This window comes from Podarcis bocagei (assembly GCF_964188305.1).
Source record: "Podarcis bocagei genome assembly, chromosome: 5".
Classification (NCBI taxonomy): Eukaryota; Metazoa; Chordata; class Lepidosauria; order Squamata; family Lacertidae; genus Podarcis; species Podarcis bocagei.
The window spans coordinates 61054795-61069176 of NC_138129.1; the positions used below are offsets into that span (position 1 = coordinate 61054795).

A 14382-nucleotide genomic window follows, 5' to 3' on the forward strand; every position below is an offset into this window, starting at 1 on the left:
TTTTGCCTAATGACTACTCAGAGGGTTTCAGTTCAGTTCCACTGATAGCACTCACATTGACTTTAGTATGCAAACAACAATTTCCCCCCTTTGCCCAATGTTCGGGAATCTATTTCCAAAATAGTGATGTCCTTCAGTGATGTCTGGGCCTTTTGTTAATGATTCACAATACTATGAGAGCTCAGGGTGCAACCTTCTTTTTTAAAAAGCTCACTCTCCAAAACAGGTACCTGGAGGTTTCCAAACCAAAAATGAAAAGCATTTGTTTTTATTAAAAGAAAATGTGGTTCCATCTGAGTAGGCTTTTTCCTCCTATGATTCTCTTGATAGCTTATCTACTATCATGTCAGGATACAGTTGCAGCACACAGTAAGCTAACAGGATTGCCGTCCCAGAGGTAAGTCTATCTCCATGTAATTTAAGATACTGCCTTACATATAGAAATTGCTGTCTATCTGGTCAGTGCATCAATTCAGACTGAGAATGAGGCATGTGGGTCCTATTACTTTTAAGCAGCTAGCAGAAAACGATTTATACAATAGTCCCATCACAATATGGTGAGAGGGCTGAAACATGAACCATTTTGAAGTCTTATAATTATACCTTTTTTAATACGTTTCCTTCTGCACTACAATTTTTTCTTCAAGAAGATTTCATTCCTCAGTTCTCATCTTTCACATATTCTAATTTGATATGCAGCTTTTAAACTGCCGTTGTTTCATAACACTATGAGCTGATACGGTATTTCATATTATTTCAGTGATAATGAGGTAATTCAGACAAAAGTGAGAGAAAATATATCAAGATGCCATTTCTTCTTTCTTCTTCTCTTTCAATATCTTATTGGATAATAAATAATAAATAATAATGTTGTGTGTGGGTTTGGGTTGTATGTATTTAAATCATGTATTAAAGAAAACTCTATGGGGCTTTTCCCAAGCTGCTAATTGCAAACTGGACCAAAGGAAATATAATGTAGAAAGATCAAAAAGTGGTATCAGTAATAATTGGGATATAGACGCAGGGAGGGGGTCGGCAGAGGAAAGAAAAGATACATTTAATTATGAAGGCTTATTCTAGTAATCCTTACAGAAACCAAATAAAGAACAGATTTTTGATGTTTGATGAAGTTATCAAACAAAGCAGGATAATGAAGAGGCACATTTTAAATCTAAGTGAAGGTGAACTCACTGAATACTTTTCTGAAAGCTGAAGGATAGAGGCATCACATCTTTCTACCACCACAATATATGTACACACACACCCCTACACCCCTCTCTCTTTGTTTGACTGCTGCTTGTCCACAGACACCCTGCAATTTGATCCTACACACACTGATGTGTATCCACAGGCTCATCTCTTGAGCATTTGAGTTTTTCATTTAGTGTTATTTCTTCTGTAGCTTCTGATGAATCTCTCTTCTAATTATCAGTAGAATTACCATAACCCTGCAAAAAGAAAAAGAAAAAAAAATACACAGCCTCTTAAGCAAAAAAACAGCCTGTCTGTCACACGACAAAACAGGCTCTAGCCTACACCACCTCACTCCTGCCAGGATAAAGTGTCAGTTTTTAAGGTGCCCTAGGAGTCTTTGCTGTTTTGTTCCGCTTGTTGGCGTTAACAGATGATAACCGATGATGATGGAGCTCTAGTCAAAAACCCAACAATAACAAGTAATTCTGGGACCATCTCCTCCCCTTCTCCATCAATGAATAATCAAACTAGATGTGTTCCTTATTATGGAATATGTAGGATGCAAATCATGGCTATGTCTCACAGTGGGAAAATACATATTTTGCTTTGTTCTTTGTCTAGGCTCCTTTTAGAGGATATACCCCAAAGGGACACATCCTCACACTGTTGTAGCTTGCAGGCTCTTGTTAGTCACTTGACAGAATTTCAATGCGGGAAACACAAAGGCCACAGATACAAAGAGCTTCTTTAGTTGTGCTCACTGGGACTTTTGCCCTCTTCCCCCTCCCTTCCTCCTTCCAATAGCAAGCTACTTATGTCATAGGAACATAGGAAGCTGCCTTACATCAAATCAGACTACTTGTCCATACATCCTTATGTTGTCCACTACAGGGGTGGAGAAACTGTGGCCAGCCAGATGTTGTTTGACTACAACTCCCATTAGCCGTTACCATTGGCCTTGCTGACTGGGGCTGATGTGAGGACCACAGGTTCCCCATTCATGTTCTAATTTGACTACCAGTGGATCTTGGGGATCTCAGGCACACCATCACCTAATACTGAATCCTTGCAAATGGAGACACCAGGGCCTGAACCAAGATGTTTAGGGGAAGGGCAGTGCCCCATTGGTTGCCAGGTTCTCCAGCAGAGGCTGGGAGAGATTGCCTGTCTGAAACCCTGGAAAGATGCTGTCTGCCAACATAGACAATATTGAGCTTGATGGACCAGGGGCACCTGAGGTGAAACTCCCCACTGCCACCCTGTGATGGGGGCACAAACTCTGTAACAAGTCTTCCCCACTGGGATGGTTGTCCTTTAGGGCTTTCTCATCCCTGCCCAGTAACGGGGCTTTGCTCCAGCTCTTCCCTTCAAGAGAAACCAGTGCAAAGCCCCATCACACCACTGTGTCTGTCTGTCTGTCTGTCTGTCTGTCTCTCTGTGTGAGAGACGGTGGCAAAGCGGGATGGTGGAATGCCTCCCCTCTCTGCCCTTAGGCATTCCACAGAGCTTTGCCACCAGCCCCTCTCTGCCCTTAGAGGCCGGGGAGACCAGTGGCAAAGCTGGGGAGCAGAACAGGTGTGCCACCCCTTGAGGTGATGCCGACTGAGGTGGCCGCCCCACCCAGCCTCATGGGTGGGTTGGTTCTGAGATGGACTAGTGGGTTTGACTTAGTAAAGGACAGCATATGGAGGATGTACCCCTCCCATCACACAGTGTTTTTTAAGTCTTGTCAAGATACAAAGGTTGTTTCCCATGCAGCATGGGGAGGGGCAGGGGGAAATAAGAGTGCCATTGTTCCTGCTCAAGAAACACAAGACCAGAGTCCTAATCCCATTTGGGGGATGTTGATATTCCATGCCCCAAATTCTCTGTCAGGGCAGCTCAGGAGTTCATGTCTGCCATGGCAAACATGGGTCTGTCTCAGATAATTTCAGCAGTTCCCTCTCAAGATTTGGGCTTTGTGATGGATGGGATGAGGGTAATCTGAGGGTGGAGGAACATGATATAGTTCCATGGTCATGGACAGATGACCTGCTCAGGTCAGTCCATTCACTGAGGCCCACCTTTATGTCTTAAATAGCTATGGGTGAATCTGTCAGTTCTCTCAATTCCTCATTTTTCCACTCTTAGATTCAATTCTCTATCATCTATCTATCATCTATCTATCATCTATCTATCATCTCTATCATCTATTTATCTATCTATATCCTCACAAAAATGCATTAGCAGTTTAGTGTGAATTCCTCCTAATAAACACATTTTTGTATGCACTTTTGACTAGTATGCACATTGTTTGAAGCAGTTTCCCCTAAGGTAATGCAATGTTGCATGTTACTTTCACTTCTGTATGCCTATTGGTGCACATTGCATAACTGAATCACAAAATTCAGAGATGTGCAACTTGCAATGGATATTTGGGTTTCAGTTCAGGTATTGGTTTGAGGACTGTGAAATAGGTAGCTGCTCATTAAATGAAATATGGGGGGGAAACACCTCTCCCATGCCACTAGTTTCAGCATCCCCTGAAATGTACTTACTTGGCTGGGAGAAAGCGTTTTCCATGGCTTCACCTGCACTCAGGCAGTCGCTTCTGGGGGAAACACAGCCACACTCCTCCTTTAATGGCCATCAAGAACTTACTAAAAAAACAAAGAAACACATCCTTTTAAAGGCTTCTTTGGGGTGGATCGCTGCTTTATTGTATTAGTTCTTATCTGCATCTTTTGGAATAACTTTTACTGCAGCTGTTTCTGTGTTGTTATTTTTACGGTTCTCTTTAGTGTTTTTTGCAGCTGATAAAGTTGAATTATGGTTTGACTTTTTGCTAGCTTCCCTTACTTTTTTATGAGGGAGAGAAGGTTATAAATGTTTAAAATAAATAATTAAAACTCGGCTCATGGTGCTAGCTGCATTGTTATTTGGGTAAGTCCCAAATTTTCACCCTCCTTGCAGCAGATATACTGTCTGTCTGTCTCTCAGGCTATCTATCTAACTAACTTGGTGAATCCATAGCCCAGATTAATGGTTGTGTCTTGGGTCATGTCTGGCTCATGCATTTCAAAGGAATCGTGTGAGCACCTTCATCTGAAAAGATTTAATGGGGATTAATCAACCATCCTACCTTTTCAGAGCTGAACAGGATCCAACACAATCCTGTCGGCTATCTCTGGAGAATGTTGCAGTTATCGTGTAATGGAAAGGCTCAAGAGATCACTCTAAAAACTGTATCCATGAGCTTCAAACATTATCTTAGAAATTACCTTTCAACTCAGGATGGGTAACAAAAGCAGCTGATGTCATGCATTGTGTATGGGCCCTGTGACACTGATTGCCAGTCCACCAGTTTTAGGGAAGGGAGGAAGGAAGGCAGGAAATAGTAACTTTCCAAAGACCATTCACAGGCCAACTTTTCAGGCCCAAGTCCAGCATTCTAGCTACAGTACTGTACTGTTGGCTTTTGAAGCCACAAAGACTGCCCAACAGTTGTTTGTATTGCAGATGGCACTGTTTTCAAAAGCCTATTTTACTTGTATTGGAATGGATTTAATTCATCTGCATCTACACATTTAATCTTCTTGCATTGGAATTTATTATTGATTTTGTTGAGCTTTAAAGGAAACCCACAGGACACAGTATATTTTCATGGAGCATTCCTGACTCATTTGTATCCATTTTAGCCCTGAATGTTAAATTTGGCCTCATGCCTAATGCTTCCTGGTTTTATATGGAATTTGTTACAGGATCAGGAAGAATTCAGAGTGAGTAATGCACTCTGTATTATACCTCACCAATGGGAATACGAAATCAGTTAATTTTGTTTTACATGGACAGGCTTATGTGGGCCTATTCACACAGCCATTCCCAGCTATAGTTGCTATGTAAAACTCCAATGTATGCCCAGCCTTCATTCACCTACTAATATACATATACTGCCACACACATAATCCAGCTTTTGATACACAATCACAATATCTGTGAGCAATAGACTGGGATCGTATGGGCATAAGATGTAGTGTTGTCCAACACATCAAAGGCAAAACCCAGGATGCCATTTATGGGACACCATCTTTCTGATTTTTCTCATGAGAGGATGATGGCCATTTTGGGTGCTGCATTCTCATGTGATTTCACCCCCTAGAAAGCATGAATTATATGAGATCATGGTGCCTCAAATGGCTGCTGTCCTCTTGTAAGAAAAAACAGGATGCCCCAGTTTTTCCAGGACACTTGCAGGGTATTCTAGGGCTGTGCAATGTATCTGGCCAAATCGCAAATCCTAAACCAAATGGGTATGATTTGGGCCAAATTAGGACTCTTCTGCATTGGGTCAAGGCAGCCCCAGATAGGGTTGGGTTCACCTGGAGCAAATCTAGAGTTGTCCGAAAGGTATGGGAGGATCAGGCAGCAAGGGCAGGGAGGAGGAGATGGAGATGGTGAAAGCAGAGGGTCTCTCCACCACCTTAGCCCCAGGGATGTACAAGGCCCTTGGTTTGGGGGCTGCATAAGATCAGGTTGTGATGAGGGATGCCTCTACTGGAGGTTTAATTAGGAATAATACCTCAAGTATGGCAGCTTTCTGTAACGTAACATAGATAATAATCTAATCTAATCTAATCTAAATTTTAAAATTCGTTGTTCATAGATGAATGCAGTCTTCCCAATCTTTTCATCAATAGAAACCCACAGTAAAACCACTTCCATTTTTTTAACATGAAAGTCACTTATCCATTGTGTGCTTTGTGCTCCTCACACAATTTTTCAGTGTTCATACTTCTAAGCCTTGACTTTAAAAACTCATAACTTTAGGAATACATAGTGTATTTTCACCTGACCAGTAGAAGGGAGACCAAAGCAATACTCTTAGACATTTGGCATAATATAAACTGGCCAAGAGGGGAAACTTGGATGGTCACAAATATAGAAGAAAAATGTCAAGTCTTCACTTTAAAGGACCATTTTAAAAACTGCTGCACCAAATGCATCCTCATGATAATTTTCACCAGATTACAGCTTTTGCTAAATAGTTTTTCCTTGACAATTGCATACTGTGATGGGACAAATCATCTTGATTTTTTAAAGGAATACAATAGCCGAGCTTTAAAACTATTGAATGCAGAAAATACCAGATGCCTTAACTATATAGCCATTGCTGGGGCTGTGTAATTTTCTATCTCCAAAATGAGACGAACTAAGGGGAAGACCCTTAGTGTGTACAAAAGGAAAATCACAAATAGCCGGCTGTGTATTGTGGAAAAACCCAAAAACAAACTAGTTTTGACAGAACTTCTAAAGGTTTATCACAGCAAACAGCTTCCCACATGCATCTCATACGTATACTGATCACATTTGTTCTTATCCAGTTATACCAATGGAGAATGCAATAGGGCAGGATTAACAGCAAAACAATTAATGCAGCCCCAAACCCGATACTAAGAACTGCTTTTGATTTCAGGTGTGCGGGCAAATTGTAGACATGCAGTTCATCCCTTGAAGCATAAATCAGGCACATTCTAACGTGTGTTCGTTTCACCTACATGTTTTGAAGCATTATCCAAATGTGAATTGCTGTTTAATTTTATTTTGCTATTGTAATGCAGTGGCTGCCGTGCACTTGGAAATGTCATTATCTTGGCACTTTGGTGCTGAGATGCTGTGAAAGAAGCCAAAAACAGGATTTGATTGTAACCTTCTAATTTTTTGGCATCTCTCCACTGTGCTTCAGGTTGTTTTGCTGCTCTTTCCCCTAACACAACTGAGTCATATTTCCCCCCTAGTGCTGGGGAGGAAGTTAACATCCAGAATTATTTATACACATAATAGGACCCCACAGTAACATCCATATGTATTTGTGCACATAATAGTCTCTGACCCACTGAGGGGCAACCCGCATGCAGAGGCATGTTTACACACATTGATCTCCCATTACCACTTGTGCAAGTTTAAGTTGCTCTTGAAGCAATAATAATAATAATAATAATAATAATAATAATAATAATAATAATAATAAATTTTTCTTTATACCCCACCCTTCCTGGTTCAGAAAACTGGGATCAGGGCAGCTAACAACAAATTTAAAACACCTAATTGATGCAACAACAAAAAAGCATAAAATACAGCATAAAATGTGAATAACAATAAATTCAGAATTCAAAAATCAATTTGGGGGGGAATCCATCCAATAAACATTGGATGATCACCAGGGCTAGTATTGGGAAATATTTTTGCATCTTCACTCTTGGGTTACACGTGAAGGTGGCACTCCAGTCTAGAAATCCATTGACCCATCCCTTCTGAAATGGGAGGACACGGTGTAATCACCCTACCATGTACTATCATTTCAGCAGGAGAAGTTGGGTTAGAGAGAGCTCTGTAGAAGTACTGATGAACTTGCTGGCTTTTGAACTGGGTGCCTCCACCTTATCATTGCTTTCTTATCACTCCATCTGACTTTGATGTTCAGAGGTGAGTGTCATTACTTACATATCCAAAAGGGCACCAGCCATGCACTAGAGGGTGACATCAGTAGGCTTGGACGAACCCCAAGGTGTGCAGACATACAAAAGGCTTTCAGAAGGGAGAGAAGAAGATGGGAACCCCCAAACAGCCCACTGAGACCTGAGGATGCTCAGTGTCCATGGGATGTTTTTGGAGTGTGTTGGAGTGGCTGGAATCTTGAACAGCATCACTCCACACTGCAACATTTTGCATGGTCAGGTTTCAAAAGCACGCAAGAAGCCTCTATGTACAGCAAGGTCCGCAGATGCTCATCTTCCCACATGTGGGTGGCAATGTGGCTCGATGGTGGGGATGCAACAGGGTGGAGGGCAGTGAATAGACTCCCATTAGAATTCTAATTGCACCAGGCTTTGAATGCCTGAATAGGGCTATTCTCTGTGCAACACCAGGTGGCCCCAGTTGGGAATGCACATAAGAAGGTGGACAATCACACTGGCTGCCCCAAGAGATGCTTACTTCCATAAACAGATGTATTGTGCTGGACTGGGACTGAGTTTAATTTTTCTTACATTTGGTGACCATCAACAAAGGACACCAATATATATGCATTTGTGAAATATGGTATTTGCAAGTATTTGGTGCTTTCGCTTATGACTGCTGAGAAATAACAGCTTTTCATCAAAACACATATAATTACACTTCAACCATTTCTTTACTAATATGTCATGGGAGTCCATTTGAAACCTCACATATAAACTTCTATCACTGTAAAATTGACTCTCTCTCTCTCTCTCTCTCTCTCTCTCTCTCTCTCTCTCTCTCTCTCTGTGTGTGTGTGTGTGTGTGTGTAAGTGTGTAAACTGAGTGTAATTTCTTAAAAGTTGCTCTCTGCCTGGGGGCCTTGAGAATAAGGCTGTGGTCCTAAGATGTAGGGGCTGGGGAGACTGAAGCTAGTTTAACCACTTCTTCACCGGACATCCTGCTAGGCTCTGGTGAGGGTGGAGGAATGCTCTACTTCTTCATCTGTTTCTAGGCATCAGGTTTTTTTCACACACACACACCCCATTTTCTCTCTCAGTGGGAAGGGAAAGAGGAGGAAAAGCTTTAGGCACACTCAGGAACCTGTCTAAATCCCCCACCCCACTTCCTGTAGTCAGTGCTTAGGCCTGAATTAAAGCAGGACTGTCTGAGAGGTGCTCAGTGAAAGATCCTTTCAAAGGGTATCTTGGGGCCCCTCAGCTGTAGATATTAAATCTATTGCAGCCATGCGTATCCTGCTGAAAATGATTTCCACAGGGAGCGTGCAATATAGGGACTTTCAACATTGCCAATCACTTTTATTCTCCTCAGGAGAGCAAGAAGACAAGCTGGAACACCTGCTCCCATCGATTGCCGCCTAAGTCAGTGGTCAGGATGGACCGAATGTTTCCCTTGTCAAGGAAGAAAAGTAAGGATCCACTCAAATATAGCCAAGCGTTCTTTATAGCTGCCTGCAGTGAAAATAGACACAAACTTTGAACACAAAGGGCAGTATCCAACCTCTGTCCCATTTGCACAAGGATTTCCAGAGGCACAATGGGACCTCCCACCTCTTCTTCCTTGTACAACCCATGCCTTCCCCAAATCTTCTCCAGAGGGTTAGTGAACCCCTGGAACAGATTTGAGAGGGGGGTGCATCAGGGGAACAGTGTCCCATTGCATAAGTGAAAATCATTGCATTGGTAGAATGGTGACTTTACACTGAATACAAGCCAGTGGTTTACAGTTGAAAACAGATGCATGTTTACCCAAGCCCATTAAAACCAATGGGCCTAAGCTGAGAGATGGAGATGGCCTATGTGACCAGCAGTTCAACAAAGCAGGATGCCCATGAAGGATATAAGAAGAGCCCTGCTGGAATGGAGACAGCTTCATATATGCATGGAGTGCATGGGGCAAGACTCTTGCACAGACAAGTTGTCTGTATACACATACAGTAGAACTCTCAGTCATATGACATTCTATCATGACTGGGTTGGCTTTCAATCAGCCAGTGAAGTTACTCTTCCATTTAAGATATTGGGAATGATTTGACAGACATGGAAAAAGTCAACCGCAAATACTTCTGCTGTGTTGTTAACCTTCTCATCCCTTCACATTTCTTCCCTATGAGCTTCAAATTGTGTTTTAAGTAATTTTTTGGTTTTGGCAGGCATAGCTGTACTGATAAAGCCTTAATTTGTTTTACATTTTTAATACTTAAATAATTAATGCTTGCTCTTGCTAGGTTAAAATATTGTATAGATCTGTTTTTATTGCCTCCTGAATTCAAATTTTATCGTTTTGTATATATATATAATTTATGGCAGATATCCATTTTTATTTTTTTTAAAATGCATATTATAGCACAGATATCGAACTTTGCAACAGCCAGCCAAATACAAGGGGAGCATATGTACTGGCCACCTTTGGGATGAAGTTGCGTGCCAGTCAGCAGGAGAATGTATTGTGAGCCAAGACTGTGGAGCTGATTTTCGGTGTGAGGAGACTGGTGAGTATGATGCCATTACAGATCCATTAACTGATCCAGTGATCCTGCTCCACACCATTAACCCATTTCAGGAATGCGGTAAAGGTACTGATCTACAGTTCCATGCAATAAAGTTAAAGTGGGGCACAGTGACATCTAGGAAAAGAAGGAATCGCCTAAGGATCTGCCAAAGCCAGCCCTATCATGCCAGCCCTATCATAGCGTGAGGTGAGCTTGATCCAAAGGTACCTACCTGCATGCGTTCAAAAGGACAATGTGTGCAAAGAGTGCTCTGCTGCACATGCAGATTCTGGAATGACTGCCTGACCAGCTGCACTGTATCCTCATTTGTGCCAATCTCCACATGTGTAACATTTTGTGCTTGCAACAATAGATCTGCAAATCTGCAGCTGCAGGGCCAAGCTAACCCTGGACTTTGGCCCAAATGGTGCCCTCTGGGTACAGATTTGCTGAGCCACTGATACACCAATTGCTTTCTTGTCTGCTCCTCACTCAGGTTGAGTGCTGTATGGCAAAGCTGTTGTTATAGTGTGAAAAGCCACACCTGCCTTTTTCTTCAGGAACACTTTCCACACTGCTGGCTAAAGCAGGAGAAGGCAGGAATCTACTCTTAAGGATGTTCCTTGAGTGTTCGTGCCTTAGCCATCATTATTGCAACAAATTTCTCGAGCACATTCTGCAACATCACAGCGCCAGCCCATTCTTTAAGCTGACAGTGTTCATTTCTCCAAAAAGTAGCAGCAGGAGACTTTTAGGCTTATAGTTGCTTTTAAAAACCATAAGCAGGGATAACAAATGCATCCTGGGAGCTTTGACAAAGTGAACCTGACAAGGAGAAGCACACGGTCTATTCATAATCCATTATTTAGAACTGAAAAGGTGCCCAGCTAAAGCTTTTCCTGTCTTACCGCAGTGGCAGAGGACAAGAAAAGTTTCAGGATTCTTTCTGTAACTAGTTTTGGGAGCACCCTTGAAGCAATGTGCTTTCCTTCATTCACACAAAGAGAGATCTCCAAAGTCTGGAATGATAAAGAATACAGTAAAGGGCACCAGGGTCTTGAACAGGAGATTCTTGTAATGAGTGTGTAGTTCACTGAATCATAGAGTTGGAAGGGATCCTAAAGATTCCTGCAATGCAGGAATCTCAACAAATTCAGTCACTATATAGTTCATTCCCTAGGTGGCACAGGTGAGGGGCTGTAGTTCAGTGGTAGAGCATCTCCTTTGAATGCAGGACATCACAGGTTCAATCTCTGGCAACTCCTGGTAGAGTTGGGAGAGGACCCTGCCTGAAACCCTGATGCTGTTAATTAGTATAGACCTTTCTCAACATTGGTTCCATAGATGTTGTTGGACTACAACCACCATCATTCTTAACCAGCATGGCCAGTGGCCAGGGATGATGGGAGTTGTAGTTCAAAAACATCTGGGAACCCAAGGTTGAGAAAAGCTGATGTAGACCATACTGAGCAGGATGAAGCAATGGCCTGATTCCTTATCAGGCAGTTTCCTGCATTCATATGTACATTGCTTATGGATGGAGTCTAAAGTTCCCTCGTGCTGAAAGAAATATTGTTTTATAATAATTGCTAAGGTTAATTTGGTTAAAAACAACAACAATACAGATGCAAGACATGTGAATAATTGTGAAAACATGAAAATTTCCAGATAGACTGAAGGAAGTCTGAAAGAGGAAAGATTAGAATTGGATGTATAATTCAAATGGAATGTTTTTCTTTTATTGTTATATTTGAAACTTTATAAATAAAAAAGTATAAAGTTCCCTCGTGCTGTTTTGTTCTTGTTTAAGGAAGACAAGAAAGTTATTGTCTAGTTTCCTGGCTGGAAACTCTTTAAGCCTCCAATAAGTGAGGCCCAGTTGCCAATGCAGGCCTGAAACTGAGCCCAAACATTTACCCCTCTGCTAGGACCAACACTTTTAAAAACCTTGCTGCAGACACAGATTCCTACTTCACCTATCTTCTCATGGTTGCTTCATCCTGCAGCATGGCAAGGTGTGTTCTGCCCATTGCTTCCTCCCAGTGATACCTTGCACGTATGGTTAAAAGGTGTTATAGCAGCTTCTAGCCCAGAAATAATCAGGTGACACAAGGCCCCCTATAGTAAGGTTACCAAACGTTCCTGTTTCGCAGGGACAGTCCCCAGATTTACAGATCAGTCCCTTGACAAAATCCATCCATTCTGACTGAAGTTGGAAAGCGTCCCTGGATTCATTGGAAAAAAATCTGGTGACCTTACCCTATAGGGCCCTAAAAAGCAACAAAACCCATTAACCTCAGAGTTATGTGAAGACATAACAATTCAAATTCTAAGTGCTTTTCACTGTCAATATAAAAAGACACCTGGAGTCGTGTGCAATTTTGTACATGATATCTTGTTGCATTTGAATGGGAAGTCTGAATAGGAAAGGAAATTCCATGCCACACACACAAAACCATTCCTGTTCTCAACATATTTCTCTTTGAGTATTCTTCACAAAGACCTCCTGCTCAGTCAGAAAGTGACAACAGCACAACCTGAGCAAGGTCCTACATTATCTTTGTGATTTGGTTTAAGTGAACCATTAAGTCCAGCCTTATCTAGCTAGAGCAAACATGGATTCTAGAAATGGATAACAAATCTTTATCTGCGCTGCAGGTCGCTGCATTAAACGCCACCTTGTATGCAATGGAGAACCAGACTGCAGAGATCAATCTGATGAGGCAAGTTGTGAGGATGCTGAAAGATTCTGTGATGATCTGGATCCAGTCCCCGGGATCAGTAAAGTTGCACAGGGGTGAGTTGCCCTACCCAAGTATTATGGTTCTTACACATGATTTAAGCATTGGGAAATTTTCTCTTTAATTTTAACTTGCTATGTTGTGTAGTTTAGAGAACTCCCAAGTTTTAAAACTTCTTACATAAAGGAGAGAAACAGGAGTCCATGTGTTTATTTATTTTCATGGACTTTGTCTTATAACTCATGAGCAAATTGTGCCTGTTTTGCTCTTCCACATGAGCACTGGCATAAAACAAACCACGAACCCTCACTCTGCATTAAATTCAGATCAGGAATTGTGGTTTGTTATATTCAAACTACAAGTGATGAGCCTAGAAGGAAACAAGAAGGATTGTATGGAATGAAAGTGAGAGTCTCTCTCTCTCTCTCTCTCTCTCTCTCTCTCTCTCTGTGTGTGTGTGTAAGAGCACTAGCAAACTCTCCTTACATGCCTGCTCCTGTCTCTTTTGCTCCTGAAAGATACAATATCCTTACACAAAAAGAGGCACAGATAGTGTACGATCCTTCATTCTATGGAGGCCAGTGTGAATCTGTCTATAACGGAGAATGGCGAGAATTGAAGTATGATGCGGCATGTGAACGTCTGTATTACGGGGATGATGAGAAATATTTCCGAAAGCCATATAACATCCACTACTATCAGTTTCTTGTAAGTATTTGTAGGCCAACATTAGCGGTAAGGCTGAGTGGGCAATTGGACCTCAGCCAAATATAGACCCTTGCAACACGTGAGCTCCTCTGAAGTTCCATATCATCTACTGCTACCTTTTAAAAATGTCCACTGTCCAGAATATCACATTAGCATGTCATATCAGTTTTAGGTGTTATATTTTGGGGGGGGGGGTCGGTCTCTTTATTACATATTATCCACATATCAACCAGATAATATGTGAGCGCGGAAGCATATGCAGATCCCTCTGAACCCTTTCTAGCAGATTTATCTGTAAGACACTTACCAGTGGGGACCCCCATGCATCTTTCCTCTACCAAACCTGGATGCCACATGCAATGCTTTTGATGTGCACACCCCTCTATACACTGGGCACAAATGGCTTCTCAAAAGTCTCCTACTTGAGGACAGAGACATCAGGGAGACCTGATTTCTCCAGGGGAAGGATAAATTATCCTACAGTTTCCCAGTGGTAAGGCTTACCATTAGAAGTGACAGGAGCACAGCTCTTTTCTTTTGTGCCTCCTAAGTGGGTTTTTTTTGGGGGGGGGGTTGAGGGGTTGATGCCACTGCAGATGACATGACACCTCTGGCAAGCGGCAGTCAGTGATTGTGTTGGCAGCCTGGCCCCCATTTTGTATCTTCTGAAATGGCCTGAACTCTGGCATTGTTCTGGGGCACTGGGGTGGGGAAACAGTGGCCTCCATCAAAAAATGGTGGAAACAATTCTGT

General features: G+C 42.1%; 1 protein-coding gene across 1 annotated transcript in view; it reads left to right on the forward strand.

Moving 5' to 3' along the window:
* The first annotated feature begins 207 nt into the window (after window positions 1-207).
* Window positions 208-14382, forward strand: part of C8A (complement C8 alpha chain) — a 29777-nt gene continuing 15602 nt past the window's right edge. The window contains exons 1-5 of the mRNA XM_081196885.1: window positions 208-397; window positions 9001-9097; window positions 10036-10180; window positions 12839-12977; window positions 13440-13629. Coding sequence (XP_081053011.1) covers window positions 282-397; window positions 9001-9097; window positions 10036-10180; window positions 12839-12977; window positions 13440-13629 — 687 coding nt within the window. The 5' untranslated portion in view covers window positions 208-281. The remainder of the gene's footprint in view (window positions 398-9000; window positions 9098-10035; window positions 10181-12838; window positions 12978-13439; window positions 13630-14382) is intronic.